Genomic DNA, 23,646 nt, shown 5'->3' on the forward strand with positions numbered 1-23,646 from the left:
TCAAACCAGTAAATGCTGGCCTACTGTTTAAATTAACCATCATGTCACTTTTCAACATCGCCTACTGTGAGACCTTATATTTCACAACATTTGCATCATTGTTGCATATCTGCAAACAAAAAGATAATGTTGTACACGGCCAAGAGCTACTGTTTATATTAATTTGTTGTCAATGTATTTTTGCAAGACATCCTTGTTTTACTGGTTTTCAATTCCTGTTGTTTTCATTACGTCATGTATTCTCCGATAAAGCTTCCTTACTGTCCTCTCACTGCTCATTAAAGTTTTAAATCATCTATTTTACATTAGGAGCCGCGTTGAGAACAATGCGTCTGGCTTGAGAGTGCAATACTAGATGCATGGGCTTCAATAATCAAGGTGGCTAAGGTCATGGTGGACATGACTTCTACAGCAGACTGCATGAAAGCAGACAAAAACTCAAACATAACTGCAAATGATTATTGCATGAGTCTGAACACCAACAAACACTTGCCACTCTCCAACAATAAGCGAGCAGAAAACGACAAGCAAATGTAAATGTCGGAACCCCAAGCCTTCTTCTACAAACATATGCCTCAGTGTACCAGATGGACAATGGTGCATGGCTTTAGTTTTAGATCTCGTCACATAAAATGCAAAAACATTTTCTCTGCTATATGACAAGTGTACTATGCTGGCAAGCACAGTCTTTGTTAAAAATATAGATATACAATAACATAAGCCTATTCTTTTTTACTGTCCACAACCCTCACCTATTTGATTACAGCTCCCCTAGCTCCTCTAGTATTGCCCGTTATTCCTTTGCATTTTTCAGTGCAAATGAACTTGACAGATGGCTGTGTCACCTAAAGCCTTGACTACCAACCTGATTATGCAGAAAACAATACAATAGAGCAGAGCAGAGGAATCATTACCCGAGGATGGGATTGGGAGTTCCACAGCACACCTCGACACCTCACCGACAGGCGAGGACACTGCAGCACAGCTGAATAGAATTAGACTTGTGAAATTGAGCAGCAAGAATGAGTTTAACATTAACTGGGTTATAGTCCGGCAATCTGTCATCAGGCTAGAGCCATTGTCTAGGGCTGCTTGCATGGCATATGAACTCATCCGTCATCTCCTAGTCTATTAATGGCTCCAGCTCAGGTTTTAAACTGTTGATGCATGGTAGCTGGGACAAATATCCCCTGCTGCCATGTGCATGTGTTATGAGGATTTTCTTTCATCCCTTTTTTTTTTCCATGTTAGCATTTGTCTTGCGTTTGCTGACGTCTATGGGTAGGTATACGTACTATGCGGGTTTTGCTGTGGAGTCAAACGTTGACTGGTCTTTATTATCAGTATTTTTCCCATAATCTATGATGAAAAACAACGAACAACTGAAATTCCAGTCAAATGAACGAAACAGTGGTACAATTACACATGCCCAAATTATTATGTGTGGCCAACAATACTCTTGAATGTATCACTATACATTATTGTGGTAAATTAGTGCAATCTGTTGAATTAAATGAGAAGGTGTGATCGACTATGCTCCCTCCCTCCAGCAGGCCAACATTTGTACAATAACTGAAGACTCTAAAGTGCCCATCGATGTGAATGTGAGTGGTTTCATGTGATTAACTGACAATCACTCCAGGGTTCACCTAATTACCAAAGCCAACTGGGACAGGCTGTAGTCCCCTTGTGACCCTGTATAGGCTAAGCGGTCTTCATAATGAATGGATGTATTGATATTACTGAAATTACAAAATTACTGATGACAAAACGCTATTTTCATAGCTTTGTATAACAAAATGCATAGCTGACTTGCTAGCCCAGGAAAGGTTATTTGAAACCAGCTGTACTAAAATGTTGTCCTTTGGAATGAAGATGGACAGACACTGTGAGCAAAGTATAGTAGAACAGTTCTTTTTAGACACATTGGGAGACACCAATCTACCACTAGCACATTTACCCTTTAAAATCCTATGCCAAGCCTAGATCAAACCCAGCATCTATGATCAAATGAAGTATTACTGAAAACAAAACAGTTAAAAAAAAATCCATACCCAGGTTGTATTGTCTTTTAATTTTCACTATTGTTTTCATCGATGTACTCTGAGCTCTAGTAATGTAAAAGGATGCACTGTATATTTAGTCTTACATTTTTTAATTAAAAATGAGAGCATGTAATGTATTTTTCTGTTCATCGTTTTCTACCCTAACATAAGAATTCTCTTGCAAATGAAAACACCGCATACCTCCTATCCAATGAGCTGATGCCCTTACCCTGAGGCCCTTTTGACCTCATCCCCACCACTTGCATAAACATTTAGCCCAAACCACTCTATATTGCACACATTCACATTATCGGCTGTGCAAGTATCATTAAAATTTTGTTTGAATGTCTCTTTTACTCAAAACATAAAGATTAAAAAAAATTAGAAACTAGGATGAAAGTGTCTTTTCTCAATGTAAGATGAACGTCAAAAAGTGTGTCTGCAAGAGTTTACGTTCTTCCCATACATAAAGTTTGACGTTTGGTTGGTATTTTTGACGCATACTGTAAACGCTGTGGTTTCAGACAGCCACACCTTGAGTTTGTTGTAGGGAGTTGTTTGTGTACGATTTTTGTTCCTGTGTAGAAATTCAGAGTTGACTTATATGTTGTTTTTACATTGTACTGTTTTCAGTACAGAAGTATTGGAACATTGAGTCCTATTATTCTATTTTGGCTGTAGCTTGAAAAATGTGCATTCAAAAGATAAATGAGACAGGCTTTTAATTTTAGATAGCACATTTACATCTGGAATTGAAACAAAAATTCAATAAATTTCTGTTGCCAAGACCCCTGCCGTGTTAACGTTATTGAGAGCAGCTGAAATAATGCCTCCTGTGTGGGCTAACTTTGAGATGACATAAGTGAACAAGTAAGAAGTGAGAAAAGCTGGAAAACAAACAAAGGAACTTCGATCTCTGATGTGATGAATCACAGAGTTGCAAATCCTTTTTTAGCTAATTGCTACCAGCATGAGAGATTCCTCCCCTTCTCCTCCTCCATGTTCAATATCAATTTTCAAGGCAGAGAGAGGGAGAGAGAGAGAGATAGCACCGGTCTGTTCCCCAGAGTCTCACCAGTGGCCTCACTGATAAAAACTGCACTAACAGCACTTAGCCATTTCGCCAAGTGAGTAAACAGACACACATACACATGCCCTCATGCACACACAAACACACACAAACTCTTATTCACAGCTGTGTGCGGTAATGAAGGAGAAAAGATGGGCCAATCGAAGTGAAACAGGGAACAGGCTGGTGTCATCTGCTCTGTGACCTTCTGAGAAGACGCAGTCTGTGTGCGTGTGTGTGTGTCTTTGCGTGTGTGCGTGCGTGTGTGTGTGTGTGTGTGCGTGTGGGTGTGTGTGTCTGTGTTCTGCCGAAGAAGTCTAGAGGTCAGACCTGTGCTCACTGGAGGGAATTAACATTAGTCTGCTTTGCTAAGGACAGGCTGTTCCCCCTGGAGCAGGGGTCCCCAAACTTTTTCCTGTGAGGGCCACATAACCTTTCCCTTCTCTGATGGCGGGCCGGTGTCAGTTTGTAACAGAAAAAGTGTGACGATCGTAGGGTAGCTTAAAAAATTTATTGTTTTCCAGAAAGCCACACATAACCAAATAACGGTTATTTAATAACCCTTTCCAGGTTCTTTACAGAAAAAAAGTCAGGAAACAAATAATAACACTATTAATGAAATAAATAATAACTAAATAACCCTCTCTGAGTTCTTCACAGAAAAAACGGGAAATAAATAATAACTAAATAACTCTCTCTGGGTTCTTCATAGAAAAAAAACCATGGAACATTAACTTTCTGTTGTGCCATGCACAATCTTAACAGATAAAAGTTCAGCTCAGTTGTCAGAGCAGAACCTCTCTGACAAATATGAGCAGTCTCTTAAAGTTCTTGTGTTCCTTCCTTATAATCCTTTTGTAGGTTGTAGTTTCCAGCAAAACTGCATCTGAAAGCTCAGCGCGCAAATGACAAGCATGCTGTCGTCACAGCCCACGCTCTAAATTCGGGACTGATACAAATAGAGCGCGAGTGCGCCATGTCCGTAGACGCACTTGTGAGTGTGCACCGAGCTTTCTGACACGGCTTCCGGTAGTAAATGCGCAGGCGAGCGCTTCCCCATCTACTGGGGAAACGCAGTCATTGCAGGCAAAATGAGCAAAAAAAAAAGTTTAATAATACAATTTGTTCAGTGTTGGCGGGCCGGATTAAACGGTCCCGTGGGCCGTATCCGGCCCGCGGGCCGTAGTTTGGTGACCCCTGCCCTGGAGAATGCAGGAATTGCGCACAAACTGTTTTTTCTTTCTTTTTTCAGCACTTTCACTGTTATTTTAACATACAAATAAGCTTTAAGTGTTTTTCAAATAAAATATTGTATGCTTAAGATGAACCTGTTTAATTAGAGAGAACTGCACCCCAGAAGTATTTGGTTATTCCGCAAACAAAGAAATAACATGTGGCTAAAATAACGTTTCTTACTATTAAATACTTCAAATTTATCTCAATTTTGGAAAATGTGTCCTTTTTCATTTCAATTCAAAATAAATCAAAACTAGGTGCATGTGAGTGTGTGGTGGAAGGACCGGCAACAGCTTGCCCTTGACCACTCTCGCTCGAATAACTCCCCTGACACCGGTTACTCACTGGCAGATTTCTTGATATTTAAATTGACCATCACCACCTCAGAATGCATTATGAAATGTGTGAGCCCACTCCACTATGGTCAATAACAACAGCAAGTGTGTGAGACACTAAAATGAAACTGAAGGTGGGTTGGCGCAATGGTATGACCAGTAATCCAAAAAATTAATACATTCTGTGGTTCGCTCATATAGGATTCACTAACGTAATACTAAATTGTAGCCATAAAGACTCAAAGAGATGGAAATAAAATAGGAAATACCCCACAACTCAATCAGAGGATTTGGCAATTAGCTTTTTACCAATAAACATTTTATTATTCACGTTTACTAATGTATAAGCTATTTTCCCTCTATAATAAATAAAGATGAGGTATGACCATTGTTCACAGATACATCTGATTAATAATTTAGCATTAAGATTAAATGCCTTCACGTGCAGCTTTAGTGGCTAATACCTGGTTTAGGGCTTTGGGTCAGTCTATTGTCTCAATGCTGGCTATGAAATGATAAAAGGGGATGTGGTGGATAGAAGAGGGGAAGAAGAAGAAAGTGTGGTAGAGTAGTGTTGGTATGGGAGAGGCAGGATTAGGATAAAGGTTGATTCTGTAATTGATACTCATTTTATCCCACCCCACTAAGAAGATTAGACCTTAGGGTGTCATATTAGCTGTGCTCTCTCTGTGCTCTCGCGACCATGCAAGCATTTTTAAGACCTTTCTTCTTGTCCATGGAATATTGTCATCTTTTAAACTGTTGGGCTATAATGAATTAAAGGATGAGATCTTGATTTATTTTAAAATGAATGTTGGTTCAAATGGGTGGTTTGTCTAAATCTTTCTCACACCAGGTTTAAGTACTAGTTTAAACACTATTGTATCATGCATTCAACATACGCTAAAGGTAAACTGTAGCCGGCACCAGCAAAAGGTCATAAAACATGTTGAAATGAAACGTAAAGCGTTTGAGATAAACTTGGCGTCCAATTCCATTTCAAGACTAATGCGCTCTCCTTCTTAACTTGTTACTACTCTCTAACTCTTTAAATTTGTCAGTTTGACAAAGACCTACCAGATCTTTAAGTGCGACATGCTGAGCCAATTAGAGCACTTGAGACTGCCAAATGCTTCTCCCTTTTATAACTAGAGTTTGCAGCCATACAAGAACCTGTGCAGCTAATTGGTATTTTATACAAGTCAAGCACCGCGGACAGATTTGATGTATTTAAACATGTTTGAGAATTTGTCTAATTTGCAGCTGGTTGTGTCACACTCTACAGTGGGTTTAGAGCTTCAAATGTCAGTCTGGAACAAGTTAAGCTGCTCTGTTCCAGTTGGAATGCAACTACAACACTGTCATTTTTGTCAAAAAGAATATCCGGAGTTTGTCATTCAACATCATGAGGACACCTGCACCAAGGTGGTATGCATAATATGATGCAATGGACATATTTTTGTCAGCTCGTAACGCTTCAGAAAGAAAAAAACAGAACGTAAAACAATTCCATAAAAACTCATGGAAAAACAAATGAAGACGAGCAGGAGTTAATTCGACTAAGCTTTGTCAACCTCATTATCCGAGGAGCTTCGGTTCCTTATGAGTATAGTCCTTATCTACTTATCTCTTTTTCTTTGTTCCACACTCCATGGCTCATAACGCCTTTTAATCTCTCAGTGAGTGAAAGGAGGGGCATTCAAATGAGTGCTTACATGTAAGCAGGTACCTGCCTTATTAGTGTGGCATGAACCTCTGGTTTGGGAAATTAATTTCTAAATAGAAATAAGGAGATTAGCTCCACGTGCATGCCATTTTGATTTTAGGAAAATTAGGCCTGATGGACTTAAATGATGCGGCTGATTAGTAACTCATTATCTAACCCCTTTATCTCAGCATCGCTTGAGCAGCCTATTTGTCAACGAACGTTTCCTAGATACCTGTTAGTTTGATGAGGTGTGGGAGATTAATTAACTGAAGAGTGCTATCTCATTTAGAAAAAACACTAGATGTGGAGCCTTTGTGCTCTGTTGTGTGTGTGTTCTTGAATACACGCTCATTTATCAAATGAAGGAGTTTGGAATATCACCCCTACTTCTGCCTGGTCCTTTGACAGAAGTCACACAACAATTCACCACCTGCCTTCTATAATTAGCAAAAAAAAACACACTTGTTTATAGACCGGGCTGAAAATCAGTCTCAGTGCCCCCGATGGTCAGTTAATATGTAAATAGGGGGCTACACTTTCATAATCAGCCGTAGTCTGTCTGCTTCTCTGTGCAATTTGATGAAAATTGATATTTACCGTCAAAGAACAAACATCTTTGATCGATTTAGTTTCTGAAATACCAATTTGAACTCAGTAATACATATATGCACGCACGCATGCACACGCACACACACACACACACTGGCAAGTGATACAATTATTTGTGAACATTTAAGTATATATTTCTTGTTATCCTCAACCTATGTATTATTGGCATGGCATTTACACAAATTGACAAGCCCTCCAAATATGTGTAATTTTTATTTCTTTTTGCCCCCAATGACTTGCTCCAGAAATTATTAACTGGATTGTAATCTGGGCTGTGTTCACATATTTCATATTTATATATGATGGTTGCTCGCTATACTAAGGAAAGACATTTGACAGACACAAATTAATTGCTCTATTTGTGTGTTAAATCTCATAGGGACATAAATTATTTGTTTGTCTTGAGTTGAAATTTTTAAAACAGTCTGACACCAGGCAATATTTTTCCCGTTTCCTTTAGGAGTTCCCTTGATTTGTGTCTCTTGTGCTCAAAAGAAAATCAAAAGATAAGCGTGGAATATATTAATTAAACAAATACAGTAGCTGATAAACAAGTCATACACTAGGGAGCCTTTTATATTGTCCAAGGTCAATCCCTGGATGAACATGTCTGACAACAAGAAATATATTGTCTCAATCATTTACGGTCTATTGTAATTCATTATAATTGCATACAGAAAAATAAACAGCACTGTTGAAAACAATGTATTTTTAGCAGATGTCCACAATGTAAATTTGATGAAACAATGAACTTTCAGAAATGAGCTAATCAGTTCTTGTTATGACAATGATGTGCAAGATTTTGCTGGGAAAAATGAATGGTTTACATTTCACTGACAAGTTGTGATTCATTGAACCATCATTTGACTACAGTTGAACATGATCAGTCGTTTAGCTAAAGGCATGTAAAAATACACTTGACATTTTTCCCATAAGAAAAGGCACAAATTAGAAATTAAGTAATACCTTTTCTTGGTTTTATTCTCACAACCCAGTTTATTCTTCCAAACATGCAAAATATACCTTGTAAAACGATTCAGATTTTCACAGAAAACAAGCTATCACTTTCTCTGTGTGCATGAACATGCTGACTTTCTTTTTGTTTCTCCTGTAAATATTAGGTCTTGGTATTTCTCAGATAACAAAGCCTGTGTAAACACAATATTCACACCTTCATCCCCCAAGGTTGAGGTGTGAAAATAGCAAGAAGGTGAATCTTCAATTTAGTGTGCATAACCTGAGTCGTTATTAGAAATGACAGTTGAACTTGATGAAATTGTATTCCAATTGGAAAAGCAACTTGCTATCATACCAACATAATTTCTTATGCTCTGACCATGCTAAATCAGCGTCAAACTTTGGTAAATGTGTTTAAAAGCCATAATAGCATATTACCAAGCAGTCGTCCTTCGTCTTCATATGTGGACTACATTAATCTGGAACTTCGATTTGCATGTAAATGTGGTCAACTTTCATATCATCAAAATACACAAGTAACAGGCCATCAGGAATGTGGTTAGTTAGGTGTGTGTGTGTGCGTGTGTATGTATGTGTGTGCGTGTGTTTGCGCATGTGTGCGTGTGCGTGCGCATGTGTGTGCGTGCGTGCGTGCGTGCGTGCGTGCGTGCGTGCGTGCGTGCGTGCGCGTGTGAAGGGAAAAGAGTAAGGGCGAGAGTTTCTAAAGATCCATATGAATTTGATCTTAAACTGCTGTTTTAGAAACATACTGTAATTTCTGAAATATTGAAAAATTCAATATATTATATAATATATAAATAATATTCAAACAGAAATGCTTCACATTTGGTCAAAAACAATCATTTATAGGTTACATTAAAAGGTTTATGAGGCTTTTTGAAAATAATAATCAACCAGTCCTGAAAACAAAGCAATCAAACCATTAACAAATTGACTTTTTATGACTTACATTGAAATAACAAGCTAAATTATTTTTATTTTATGACTTTTGTTGGACCTGCACAATATATCATGGTTGAGTATGGTAGAATGTGTTTGCATTTGAAGGAACACTCAATTAAGAAAGCTAATAATTGCATTAAATAGAGCACCTTTCATGTATGGCTCTGGATTGACGATTGACTCCAACCTTAGCCAACCTTTCAACCATGTGTTAGAAAAACAGTAAGACTGGATTTGGACACTCCAACTGTACCTATTTCATCTGTCTCAAACTTTATTTCAGACTTCACGTAGTTCCGTATCCTTTTATCTACCCAGGTTCCCATATTACTGACTTGACGTTTCTATCCAGAGGGACTGTTTCACACATAGCAACAAAGTCAGCCAAAGCATTGTCTGAGGGTGTTAGGATGGCTAGATGTGATGTGAGAAAGAGTTATGAGGAAAAGTAGAATTAAGGTGTGGGGGGGGGGGGGTGTCAGAAAAGAGGATCAAGGGGTGGTGAAAGGTATCACGAGAGAAGAGAGGATGAGAGGGAGCTGAAACTGTGATGCTGAGCCAGTGAAAGGATATGTCGGATGGGAATCAATTGAAGGAAAGAGGAGATTTAGAAGTGAGGTGCAGGATACTGTAATTCATCACTATTTCATACGCTGTTTAACCTCTGGAAACCTAATTTACCTCGGGGCATTGCGGCACTTACAGAGAGATACAGGAAGTGCAGAATTTAGACGTATGCTGCCACTCACACTGATCACTGTTTTCACACACAATGATAAAATATTTCACAGACAGCAAATAAAATCATATTGCTCTCCTAACCTAGAACACATATAGTTGTGTTTATGTACCCTGGCAGAATTTTATTATTTTAGGGTGAATGACTTATTTCAAGATGTATAAGAGTGGCAGGCAAACCACAGTGGATGCCCGGGGACACCCGGATCTAAGTTACAGCAAAGCAATGTAAGGGTTAGTGACCGTCACCGTCTCCTCACGTTGAACAACCTTCGGGGATCTCAAGAATTTACAGGGCAGTGAGACTTTTTGTCAATAATAATGGACAGCTTCCCCACCGGGAAAAAATAGAGGGCATCCTCCACAATTCCAAAGAAACAATTCCAGATTACTATGAACCAAAGAAATGCAAACCTTTGAGCCAGGACCGTCTTATTAGTTTCTCTAGTTTTGCTTAGTGATTTTGCAATTCCAAAATGCGTTCAAATGAGTTCAATTTGAATCCCATTTAACATAAATGGAAACTTAGGAGCAGTGTATGGAGGGCAGAGAGACGCTGGTGTTAAAGATAGACACAAAGAGAAAAAGGGATGGGGATCTTTCAGTGAGGCGGCAAACCCTTTCCCATCATTATCCCATAAAATATCATTTGATTGGCTGCAGTGGCAGGCGCCTCAAGCGGCTGCAGCTCTGTCATTGAGCTAAAGGGGAGAAACACACAGCCTCTCACTTTTTCTGTCAAAGCTAGCTTGGCTGAAATGGAATCATTTTAAATACCATGACAGTGGAAGGTGGAAGGGGATGTGATGGGCCTAAGGGTATACATAGACCCCATATGCTAGTGACACTGATACAAGTGTAATTCTAGACTATTAGAGTGACACGGGCGATCCTCCTGAACCTTGGCCACACACACGCACAAACTCACTCAAAACCCTGAACACGAAATAGCTCAAGAGTGTGGATGTATGTGGAACAGACTGTCATACCATGAAAATGTAAGAAATTCTTTAACCTGGCCTTGCCTGATATCATCCCCTTTTGAATATTTCATAACACCAAAATGATTTATTAACTTGAGACAGGTATAGCTCAGTAGGGCAAGTTAAAACCCAAACGAAAACAGCGGGGTAAGACCCACTGGGTGTAACATGGATCAAAAGAGAAAAGAGAGAAGATTGATTTCGATCTTGTATTTTTTTTTTTTAACAATGTAGTTGCCAAAAAAGTTTGTCTGAATGTGTTGAGACACAATAGGGGGATGTATAAACATATATCGAGCCAGACAATTTTATTCTGTGCAAACTTTTTTTCAGTACAATTAACACTTATGTACATATATTATCTAAACATTAAGTGTTGTATTCTAACGTTTTATCATAAAATACTTGAAATGGAGTTCATAAAAATCTTTTGGGTGATAATTAACCTATAATTGAATTCATTTTTATGACCAGTGATTGCCAGCAACACTGTTTGGCCAACAATGTCACAGAGGTCATTTAACAAGGATGGGCCTCTGGGGGAGGGGGTGGTGACAAGATAGACATCATGATGGACAACGTATAGATTCAGAGAAAGAAAATAGGGAAATGCATAACAAAATAAACACAACCACAAGTGAGGTTTAAAAAAAGAAATCTGTGAACAAATAAACGAGACAGAAAGTGAGAATTATTGAGATGGAAAAGAGAAGTGGGGGCAGTGAAGCAGATAGGGCCCATGGGAGTCAGTGAGAGAACAAAAGCGGCCCTTCTGCTAATTGACTGCAGAATTAGCCCCATCTCCCCCAGTGGGACTGTGCCGAGGCTGTGGCAGATGGAGGCAGACTGGACACCAGAGCAGAAAAAAGGCCCACAAAACCTGTCGTGAAGCTGTCCACAATTGTGGGTCACAACACTGCAACACCTTCCTTGTTTAACAGGACATGGGCAAGCATGAAGAAAGCATGGAGATGGATGGGGATTAGAAGGGTCAAAAGATGAGGTTAGTGACACCAAATGAGGGAGGGGGGAGCCAAAGCGAGCGAGCAGAAAGAGAAATGATCAGCAAGGTTACAAGACTGTTTGATAGTTGTGATATTTAAAGGTTAAATCTGATCAGTGCTTTAAATTGGGGGAAAAAAAGTGCTGGTATTCCCTTCATTCGACTGTAGCGCAGTTAATTAATTAAAAATAAATATTTCATCAACAAATAATTAGATATACATTCATCTCAAAATGTCAAATATAACACAATATTGGGATTTTATGAACACAACATTAACTGCAATATAAAAAAAGTATATCTTGTATGCATTCGTACCGTGATTAATAGCCTACAAACACTGTCGTTGCCTAAAAATAAAACTGGGATTATATGCAAGACGAAATGCATTAAAGCACCACAAACTACAAGGGCCTAATTCAAAATAAAAGCTTCCTAAGGTATTACTTGGTAAGCTTTTATTTTGAAGCTAGCCTTGGAGTTGGCATGTCTACATTGGCAACAAATATGGAGCAAAAAAAAAATATAAACAATGGCAATTTTTCTTTCATGTCATATGTCAGCTGCACACACATGTATACCTCGAACTAAATAGCAATTATCACTATGAAGTTGACGCACTTTTCTTAAACCATTTTTGGAGCGCAGAAAGGAGCCAGGCCCTTTAAGGATTAATCTGAAGAATGGATTTACAGTTTCGATGTGACATAAACATAGAATGGAAATCAGAGCACTACGGGTACAACTCATAGGTTATTTGAAAGGGTGGGAAGTTAAAAAAAAAAGAAAAAAAAGTCCTTTAAGGAAACAGGAGGATGCTTTCTTTTCTGGGCTGCACCATGACTGTCATAGTAATCTGATATGACAAATTCACACACAGTGGATTAGCTGCTGGTGGGGAAAGCCAGAGCGGTTAATATTTGTTGATGTTGCTTTTTATCCAGCGGGTCCCTAGTGTCCCTGACGCTATGGTTACGCTGTTGATAGCAGGAAAAGAAAGAAAGGAAATGAAAGTAGGGGAATGACTGGAAATTGATAGAAAGGAAAGGCAACAAATAAAAAGGGTGGAAAAAAATGGGCCCTCATTTTGTATGCTGTCATAATCTTTGATGTTCACCGACTCTTGATGTCGGGGCTATGAAAAATGCTTAGCTCAATTTAAGCCTTCTGCAAAAAAGGCCTAACAACTGTAATTAAATCATTAAATTCTTGTCTACGCTTCACAGAGCATAGAGAAAATTAACTTCCCACCAACCTCATTTTCTACTTGAACATGAAATAATGATTTTTTTTTCTTGAGCTCATATAATTACAAAGCTAACATCTGATAGAGTCAGCATCCAGGGGGGATTATCACATGCATGAGTATTAGACCTCATTACCAGCTCGACTGCAAAATTATTACATCTTGTAATTGGATGGTGAGATTTATACACAGATTGGCCGGGTTTCTGTAAGATTGTAATTACAAGCTTCATTGGTTTGCTACTTATCGGAACTTCACAGAGAAAACAACTGGTAAAATGAAATGAGCATTTCATTAACCTATCGCCTTATCAGGGGAAAAACCTGTGTAACGTTCATGTTTGCATTAACATAAATAGGATCATTCATTCTGCTGCCAGATAGCCTGGACCGGACCCTCTCTTTTCTCCAGGCAATGAGAGGGGGGGGAAGAGGGGCTAATGTGGTGGTGGTGGGGGGGGGGAGGTTATGGGCAATATTCATTCATTTCCACAGAGTTTATTTAACCTTCATAATCCCGTGTTGATGTAGAATGAAGGAAAATTGACACAGCGGGAGAGGTGGAAAAGAAGGAAGGGGGGCTTGCAAAGGGTGAGAGGAAAACGAGGGGAAAAATAATAAATTAGTTGTCTAACGTTACAAGGGATGAACTCAATATATCTATTACTTAAAGACTAACTGACTGTGAAAGTGCTCATTTCACGAGAGACGGGGCAGTGAGCTGGTGGGTACTCATGGGGTTCGGAGGCTGCTGCTCTTACCCACCCCTCCCTTTCCACTTTTTGCTCCCCCGACCCACCTCTCTCTGTCTCAGCTCTGATGTTTCCCCTTTCAGTGTTAACAAACTCCGGCCATGTTTCCATCTTGCTCAAACACAACAGCAGGCGCAGATTGGATGCCCACCTAAATAACCTCCACTACACACAATGACACAGGAGGATCGATCTGGACTTTGATGGCCACTGCCGCTACTCATACAAAACGTGTGTGTAGGTGTGTAGGTGTGTGTTTTGAGGACAGGCCATTGGTATAGAAAACAAATGTAGACAACAGGATGGGGTAGAAAGGGAGGAAGAAAGGCGTAACAAGAGTGATGGAAGTGTGGGGAGGGGGGGTATATAATGGTTGAACTCTAATACAAACCCTATTTTTCTCTCCTTAACCACAGATTTCACGGTGTGGCCAAATGTTTGACTGAAACAGCTGAGTGCTGCTGATGCAAGAGCCTAGCCCTTGCCAGATCAGCTGGCCCCCTTTTGAGGTGAGAGTCAGTTGTTATTGAACCTCATTGTCCACATCGGTTTGCCTCTCAGCTGGGGTCATTGATGCTTCGACATGGGCGTGATGTGAAGCGTCATGCCGCAGCCTGCCAACCATCTTGTGTTCAATCACAATGACTGTATACAACATGGAATGATAAAAAATAGCCTCGTGTGCAGTAAATTTGTAGATTCACTACAACTTAAAATTTAGCCCATCATTGTAAATGCTGAGTAACATTATCATTCAAAAAGTGATTGTTTCTAATGTTAAAAAAATAACAGATGTTGAGGAGATATCCTCGATGAGATGATCGCTTGGACCATTACCCTTCAAAAAAAAAAATGGGTGTATTTCATCTGAGACTTTAGCTGTTATTCAGGGCATTAACTCCAGGAAACAGAAACATCCAACACTTGCTGCAAGACTTGCCTTTAATTTCTTCGTACATTTCTGGTGTGTTTACTACATTGAAAGGCAACCCAGGACTCCCGAAAGAACCTAAAACCCAAGTCAGTCTGATCAAGGTGTTGGAGTGAAAGGTTGAAGTATCCCACAGAGCGTGTCCAGAAACATGAAAACAGCAGGTTTCCACAACCAATAGTTTGTACAAAGGCACGCCAACGCACAAAGCAGCACAACACGATAACAGATGAAAGAAAGAAAGCTAATTAATATTCCATTTGTCATGCTGTCTGTTGATCATTTTATCTATATCCTTTACACCACTATCAAAGGGTGTGATTTCAAACGAATACGTCAGTGTAGTAAAAATCTTTTCCCCAGGATGGACCCATCCTTAAAATTCAATTAACACTGTTTGGGAATAAACATGGGAATTCTATCATCTTAATACGGATTTGCATGCTCTCATTTTTTCTCCACACCGAAGAAGCAAATCTGAAATGGAAAAGGAAATGTGAATATCTCCTCTTCCAAGTGTTTCAGTCCTTGTTCAGATTTAGCATAAAATTAAAGCGAAACAAAAGGGAGACTGCTTATCTTTGTGTTCTATGTCTTTTCTGTACATCTTGCTCATTTACTGTACTTTGCATACATCTGCAGCTGAATTCTTCAAATGAGCCCGTGAACTATAGACTGGGAGAATTAGGTTTGCTGCCTTGTGGCTGATGAGAATTCAGCCGGTTCTTCAATAAAAACGTTAAATACCATGTAATAGAATTATCTTTTGAATTGCCAAATTAGTTAATTAGCATCGACAGTCTTAACTGCTGAGTTCACATGCACGCAGTGTTTTTGCAACAGGTTTTCAAGTAGATATGCTTATCTTGTGTAGATTTCTCCTTACCGCCAGTGGATCTGATTTTTTTTGTAATACAGCTCATGATATATTTTTTTAATATAAACGGGTTAAGTTTCCCAAGATCTCGTGTTGCAATGTTGCAATTTAAATGGTGCTTAGAACACAGGTAAATATGTTTCGGATCCTCTCACAAGAAGTTAAGTCATTTAGGCTTGTACTGCAGCAAAAAAGAAAAATGCTCAAACTGGTTAAAAGGCTAGCCAGCAAAATCTCGAACGCAACCAATCACCGCATTTCTCTCTTTCTCTCGCTCTCTCTCCCGCTCTCATTCCATCTTTCATTCTCTCCTTGGCTAGTCATAGTTATTCATTAGCTTCAGCCCCTATGGCAATGAGAGTCTTTAACCTCCATTAGATCTAACGTTGATATGTTTCCCTAGCAAAGAGCCAAAACAATTAACACCCCTTCTCACATTTCTCTCCCCTTGGCCCCTAACCACATCAAAACCCGGGCCCACCCGTTCATTACCTACCTCTGAGAATGCCCCTGGGAAGTAAAAAGTCAGATACGCGGCTGTTGTCTTTTGGATGGTAAGCAGTAAAGAAGCCAGAATGACACTCGTCCACAATAATTAAGTGGCGTTTCCGTAAAACTCTGCCACAGTGTGGTTACGATGGCTATTCATCTCGGATACTTATCCTCAATGAAGTAACCTCAAGAGTATTTTGACATGTTTTTCACAATGCAATTCATTCAAGTGCGTATGCCACGACCACAGTAACTATGCACCCAATGAATGAGGGCTCGTCGTCTTCACCCTGTGGCATCGGAAGCCCTCATTGAAAATTCTACTTGCCCACAACATTTCTCAGCATCCAAATGGTTGTAGCTTTCAAGGGCATAAAAATGTAATTAAAAAGTGCTTGCCGTTTGTAGGGCCACATCGCACTTACAAAGATTGCAAACTGTTTTGAAAATTGGCATGGATTTGGGCCCAGGGGGTAACAAAATCCATGGAAGTGTTTAGCTGTCAAGTGAAAACTGTCATGACCTTGTGAGACCAGGAATAGGCCTCTTTTATGATCCAGGAAATTCCTCGTTTCCTTACCTATAGGTGTGGTGCAGTTGTCTGTGTATCGAATATCTGACTTTAACACCACTGCTTCTCTGACTTGCACCCACCGCTTAATAGTTTGGTCTCTGTGACACAGGTTATGTGTTCGTTGGAAGAAGTACTTATGAGCAGTTCTAACAAGGGGTCTGGTGGCTTGTTTTATTCAATTCATTTTCAACTAATCTCTTCTCCTCAAGGGGGGAAGGACTTTGGGTTTCAACACTTAATTTGATAATCTATGTGAAAGGCACAAAAGGGACATTCTGCAGATTCTTGACCTTTCCTCAACTTTGGCACTACCAGAGGCAGGAAAGGAGTATCTTTCACCACAGTTATTAGTTCACAGAAACACCCTTGACCTCTGCGGTGGTAGCCAACCATCAACATAACTGCTGTTATTGTAATACAGGTTCACTATGACTTCTATTGGAGTCATTCAAGTTTGTATTTGGGCTGACAGGGAGCCTGAGTTCATGCATTATTGGATCTACTAGGGGAAACATAGATGTGTAAGTGTCTGTATCAGCTAGTAGACGGATGTATGCACTTTATATTAAAATATAAATTACTGCTAATATTCCGGTGTATATCCCCTGACATAGCACATCAAATAATAGAAAATAATTTCCTACAAAATAAAATACGGTCTAAAAATATTTGATTTTGTAAACAACATGACGGATCATGTTTTGGATTTTTATATAAACTGTAACAAAAGTAAATAACATACCTATACAAGATGTTCTTTATTTGATCGTTTAAGTAAGAAGATAAAATTACAGCTGATAAGAACTATTCCATGCTGAGTATGTAATAGAACAATTAGATTGACTTACACAGTCGCTGGATGTGGCCATTAAGGCATAACAGCTAATGAAGTGCCTCCTGGAGATTTACATGATAAAAGTATCAGATATGGGAAGCCGCAGGATTTTCTGCATTGTCACAGACTGGGCTGTAATCACATCTTTAACGTGTTGTAAAACGAGAGAGAGAGAGAGAGAGATTTCATTGCGATAGTAGCTGGAAGAACACTGATTAATTGGAATGTTGAAAAACTTGATTTGGTCTGTTATTATTATTATGTTTTTGTCACAAGTATTAATATAAAATAATTGGCCTTAATGTAACGATCCAACTACAAAAATATTTTGATAGGGCGCTTTTTTCAAATTTAATTTTTGAATTAATTTGAAACTATTAGACCCCCCACCCCTTTTTTTTTTCTCCCTTTCACGCCTACCTTCATATTTGACCACCCGCCCCCCACCCCATCCCCGCGCACATTTCCAGCGGGTTATCGCAATTGCCATTCCCCCCCTTCTTTCTGATGTGTTACCAGATTACCATCAGTGCCCCTCAGATATTTTTTTAACAGATCCTCGGCGCTCGGCAATATCCACTCGTAGCCATCTGGTGCAGATCAGAATCTAGTGACTTCTTGGGCTTCAGTCGTTAAAGGTTGGGATTTGCGTGCTATAAGAATGAAATATATATATATATATATATATATATATATATATATATATATATATATATATATATATATATATATATATATATATATATATATATATATATATATATATATATATATATATATATATATATATATATATATATATATATATATATATATATATATATATGTATATATATATATATGTATATGTATATGAAAGGCAGAGAAGAGGTTCGTATACGCACTTTGGATTTCTTTTTTTCCCGTGTGCTGGATATTGGATAAACGGTTCAAGAGGGAGGTAAAATCTAGCCTACTTTTTTTTCTCTCTCTCATTGACCTTCGATTCTAATTTATTAAGTGTATTATGCACCACGTGGTGGTTATAGGTAAACTACTGAAAGTATTCCGGCAGATATAAACGGTGCTACGCGCATTCGGGGGCTTGTATAGACTTTGCAGTCTGGTGTTTCTTTGAGTTTGTCCCTGCAGCTTTTTTTTTTTTCATTCCTTTTGAAAGCAGCGAGAGAAAAAAATGTGAAGTGGCTCTGCTGTTACAAAGGACAACAACAATCTGCTTTAAGTTCACAAAACACACACACACACAGATAGAGAGTGCGAGAGTAGGAAGAGGAGGTGTGTGTGTGTGTGTGTGTGGGGGGGGGGGGGATTAGACCATTAAGAAATCAAAGACGACTACAGCAGTGGTCAATTAAAAATGTAACACAATAGTAATAAATGACAAAATAACAAAATACATATTTTAACTGAGCACGTGCAAGAAATATTTTGCGTACAATATTGAATTATATTTAACTGAAGTAGTTGCTATAATTATATAACGTCCGTAGTTGTGAATGCGTTCGATAATAGACTCTTATATCCTGAGGGGGAAAAATGACTGTAATAAGTCAAATACCAGGAATTAAACTAAACATCCCGTGATAAGCAAAAAACTAATTCTTAAAGACGGCTTTGATTTCAATTTAAATGTATTCAAAGTTCTTTCCTCTAACGGGTTTACTTCCCCTGCTGTCGGACAGCTGTAAAATCGCGTCGACAGGTTGTCATACAACAATCAAAGCCGTCGTTGAATGGACTCTAAAGCTTGAACATTTAACATACAATAAGTCCAAACACGGCTGGAGAGAGACAGGGGGAGGGAGAAGCGCTCGAGCAAGGAAGAGGGGAGAGAGAGCGGCCTCAGCCAATGTGCGCTCACTTCATATTCACATTATCCCACATTGCTCCAAACTAGGAGGAGCTTGTCGGCTCAAGTAGGGGATGCCAATCAAAGCTTCAACTTCAAATTGTATCTGAGAGATCAGCCTGGAGACCTCAGGGCCAGGCGCGTCAGTCTGTGCGCAATTGGTGATCACATCACATCCAAGCGGACTTTGAGCGCGCCAAAGAGAGACGAAGCTGAGATTTAAGAGAGTCTTGTTTCCACTGCCTACCGCTGCATGTCAGTCGTAGCTCTAACTTTGCATTGAACACTTTCCCCTTCAACTCATCTGGTCTGTTTTTCTTCTTTCTTTTTTTTTTTTAACCTTCGTGCCCACTTTTTTACGCACAGTTTGTGGACGTTCCGCGCAGTGCAGAGCGTCAATCCGGCGGCGGTGGAAGATGTCTTTCCCCCAACTAGGGTACCCGCAGTACTTAAGTGCCTCCCAGGCTGTTTACGGGAGCGAAAGGGCGGGCGTGCTAACGCCTTCCTCCCGGGGAGGGAGCACCGAAATCGGAGGGAGTCCGTCAGCCACCGCCGCGGCCGTCACGTCCGTGTTGGGCATGTACGCCAACCCGTACGCGCACAACTACAGCGCTTTCCTACCTTACACCAGTGCGGATCTGGCTCTTTTCTCACAAATGGTAAGAACTTGTGTTTAAATGTTCGATAAAAACTGTTTTTAAGTGTGACAGATGAACTATATCCATGCAAAATAAAAATAAAATAAAAATAAAACCTAACCAACTGCTAAAAAACAAAACAAAGTAAATAATGTCAAACGGTTTTGTTTTCGCGATTTACAATTTTTCCTTCAGTACAAGCATACTTGTAGTATACTTAATAATTTAACCCGTTAACCAGTGACAAAATAATAAGAGGTCAGATGATTTTGTTACTACATGAATAATAATAATAATAATAACGATAATGGCAACACTACTATTACTAATAATAAATACTACTACTACTACTAATAATAATGGTAGCCATGAAATGTCAAAATGTTCTCAACCACGTTGGTGTTCATAGGTTTTTGAATTAAAACAATGTGGTTAAGTGCTCAGAAAATAATTATTTTCAAGTTCTGATTGAACTTTTGGCAAATTATTTGCATGTGTTTGTTCTCTTGCGTGTTTCTGTAAATTACAACTGCCGTGCATATTTCTAAGATAAATAATTATTATAATACAATAGTATTCAAATTTAAAAAATGCAGTATGTGAATAAATACATTGCTTAACGAATGCATGAAAAACATTTGCCAAAACAGCTGAAAAAGGGGATAATTATTTTTAAAAGCTTGAGTTGATGTGTATCACAGTATTTAAAAACAGCTTAGATTTTAGCCTATTGTAATTGCTTTACAAATGTTCCTGCTCTGACAGAGAAAAAGAACTTGAGAAAAGTTTTGAGCACTCGTGGAAGTTTGTTGCGTACACATACATGGAGTACAATAAAGGGAGGATTATTCCATTCTATTATGTTAAGCAAGTTATTCTTACTTCTCTCATGCAACTTTAATTGCATATGTCACAGGGAAGCGTGTGCTACATTTGTAGTTATTTAAAATAATAATATAATCATGACGCCCGTTATTCCTCCTTAAGGGATCCCAATACGACTTGAAGGACAGTCCTGGCGTCCACCCTGCCAGCTTCGCAGCTCACACCTCTCCTGCCTTCTACCCATATGGTCAATTCCAGTACGGGGACCCCGCCAGACCTAAGAACGCAACACGGGAGAGCACCAGCACCCTGAAAGCCTGGCTTAACGAGCACCGAAAGAACCCTTATCCCACTAAGGGGGAGAAGATCATGCTGGCAATTATCACCAAGATGACCCTGACGCAGGTCTCCACCTGGTTTGCTAATGCCAGGAGGAGACTGAAGAAGGAGAACAAGGTGACATGGGGGAGCAGGAGCAAAGAGGACGGGGAGGACGGCAATTTATTCGGCAGCGGGGACGAGGCAGAGAAAAATGAGGATGAGGAGGAGATTGACTTGGAGAGCATAGATATAGACAAAATAGATGATAACGACGGGGATCAGAGTAATGAGGATGATGATGATAAATCCACCGACGGGGGCACGAGGGAGCACAGAGGCGATGGGGACGCAGAGGGAGCGCTGGACAGCTTGGAGAAAAGACGGGCCTTCAGCCTGCAGGGCCACGAGGCCTTGGACAAATCAAAAAGCTCCATTTCAGTACATCCAGGCTGCAAAGACAACACGGACGCTACCAGCAACACCACACGGGTACTTTCTCCGGACAGACCTGGGGGCTTCCCCTTGCCCTCAAACAATAAGCCCAAAATATGGTCGTTAGCGGAAACCGCCACGACACCTGACTCTTCGGCCCAGAAACCCACCTCTCCTTCTGGACAAGTGCCCCCCTCTCACCCTCAGATCCAAGCCCACCCTGCCTTCCTCCCAAGCCACGGACTGTACACTTGCCAAATTGGAAAGTTCCACAACTGGACGAACGGGGCTTTTCTGGGTCAAAACTCCCTGCTCAACGTGAGATCCTTTCTAGGGAGTCACCATCACCACCACCAACACCAAAACCACCACCTGGCGCCCCAGCAGCAGCCGACGTCAGTGGTGGTGTCCCCGCTAGCAGCTGCTGCGGCCCTCAGCCAAGACAGCAAGGCCCCAATGGACAGTCCCAAACACATAGGTGAGAACATGGCAACATAACTCCTAGAATAGGATCTGACAGCAAACTCGTTGCAATAAACATATGGGCCCAATATTAGTTTATTATAAAAATAATCTCACTGCGTCAGGGAAAGGGAAAATCTGTCAAGTGATTGATGTTAATATTTTTTTTTAGAACATGAAAATGGAGTACGATGCGATTCACCTCCAACGCCAACCCTGAAGCCTTCCTTTCGACCCCTTCATGACAGGTGAGATTTAAAAAAAAGTGCGCTGTTAAAAAAAAATATATATATAAAAAAAAAAACTAATTTAATCGTGACAACTAAAATGATAAGTATTTGTATTCATGAAATAGAAGGTGTTTCATTAAATATGCATGCCGGTTTTAGATTGTGGTAAATATACATCACGGATAATTAGCAGTCAAATAATGTGCAACGGGATAGGAAAAAACGACTCGAAAGTAAAACAAATAAAGCACAATTTGCTTTGCGAGTGACAGGGGTCTTGACTCTCATCCCACACCCCCTTTAATTCCTTGCCCTGCGGGGATAGTGTGGCTACTTATCAAGTCACCGAGTAAAACGGGCTCTGTCTGGGCTGTGCTTTCGCTAAAGACCCCTGGGAGTCCCGGAGCCCATGGGAGCACTCTCACGGAAAGAGGGAAGAAAAAGGTTTACCTCTGTTTCAAGTACAAAATAGCCCCCTTCCCCACCCATGGCAGAGAAATCATATTTGATTCATTAGAGTTGAGCTTGCATTTTTCTTTTTAAGCAGGTTTATTATTATCATTATTATTGTTATTATTATTATTATTATTATTATTATTAATTATTATTATTATTATTCATGCAATCGTGTTTTACTATATTCAGATCATCCCTGCCTTCCAGCGCCAGGAGTCCACAGGACGCTACACAACGGGTCCTCACTGCTCTCTCTTCAGCTTGAGTTTTCTATCTTTCTTTTCCTTTTTTTGTTTGGTGTGTGCTTGAAAAGAAGACGACAAAAAAGACTGCACCTCCCAAAAAGGACAATGAGAAATTATGAAGCCGCGTTTAGCATTCAGTCTTTGCAGTCAATACAGAGCAAATGGCGTTATTTGGTAATATCCTGTGGATGGAGAAATGGATGTTGTTGTGCAGCCTATAATCGCACCTATACTGTTAATCTATCTCCCAATTTTACCCAAAGACACGGGGTCATTTTTGGTAGGCTTTTTATTTTGTTGTTATTATTAATATAATATTATTATATCTTGTGTTTATGGTGTCCTTCTTTAATGTAAATATCATGTGATCTAAATTTGTAAATACGAAACGTTGAAGGAATTTGTCCAGATCGTATATTTTGCCTAATAAACTAAATATTGGAATTATAAGAAAACAGAACACTTGTATTATTATTATTATTATTTATTTTTATCTGTTTTTATTATTAATACAGACCTATGCCATAGATTATCAATTGAATGTTTATTGGGTGCTGGAAGGAGAAAAATACTGGCAGTCTATAAGAGCATGCTTAATTTTATTCAAGTTTTGGAGGAAAGCAGCGTGGATGCATTGAGGTGCTAATAAGTGTCCAGATGGTTGCTAGTGACAGAAAATGGACAGGAGCAGCTGGGAAGGTCATTAAGTAATAATATGGGAACGCCCAGTCCAAACAAAATCAAATGGTTAAAATCTAATCTGTCAGAGGGAGACGTCGATTCGAAGATAAATAATTAATACTTTTTTTTTTTTTTTTTTTTAATCGGGGGAGGGG

At 39.5% G+C, this 23,646-nt stretch overlaps 2 protein-coding genes across 7 annotated transcripts in view; one reads left to right on the forward strand and one right to left on the reverse strand.

Annotated features, from left to right (window-relative positions):
* Nucleotides 1–23,646, reverse strand: part of irx2a (iroquois homeobox 2a) — a 186,694-nt gene that overhangs the window by 75,373 nt on the left and 87,675 nt on the right. The gene's annotated exons all lie outside the window — the stretch shown is intronic.
* irx1a (iroquois homeobox 1a) lies at nt 19,232–23,246 on the forward strand. The gene is made up of 4 exons (XM_061289774.1): nt 19,232–19,860; nt 20,827–21,895; nt 22,052–22,127; nt 22,755–23,246. The coding sequence occupies exons 1-4, from the start codon at nt 19,618–19,620 to the stop codon at nt 22,828–22,830; spliced, it is 1,464 nt and encodes a 487-aa protein (XP_061145758.1). The 5' UTR covers nt 19,232–19,617; the 3' UTR covers nt 22,831–23,246.

The sequence above is a fragment of the Syngnathus typhle genome, linkage group LG10 (assembly GCF_033458585.1).
Source record: "Syngnathus typhle isolate RoL2023-S1 ecotype Sweden linkage group LG10, RoL_Styp_1.0, whole genome shotgun sequence".
NCBI lineage: Eukaryota > Metazoa > Chordata > Actinopteri > Syngnathiformes > Syngnathidae > Syngnathus > Syngnathus typhle.

Excerpts from the sequence above, each read along its gene's own strand:
- irx1a (XM_061289774.1), top strand. The coding sequence starts at position 19,618 with ATGTCTTTCCCCCAACTAGGGTACCCGCAGTACTTAAGTGCCTCCCAG. Across the intron at positions 19,861-20,826 it reads TGGCTCTTTTCTCACAAATG|GGATCCCAATACGACTTGAA; the intron begins GTAAGAACTTGT and ends TTCCTCCTTAAG. Across the intron at positions 21,896-22,051 it reads GGACAGTCCCAAACACATAG|AACATGAAAATGGAGTACGA; the intron begins GTGAGAACATGG and ends ATTTTTTTTTAG.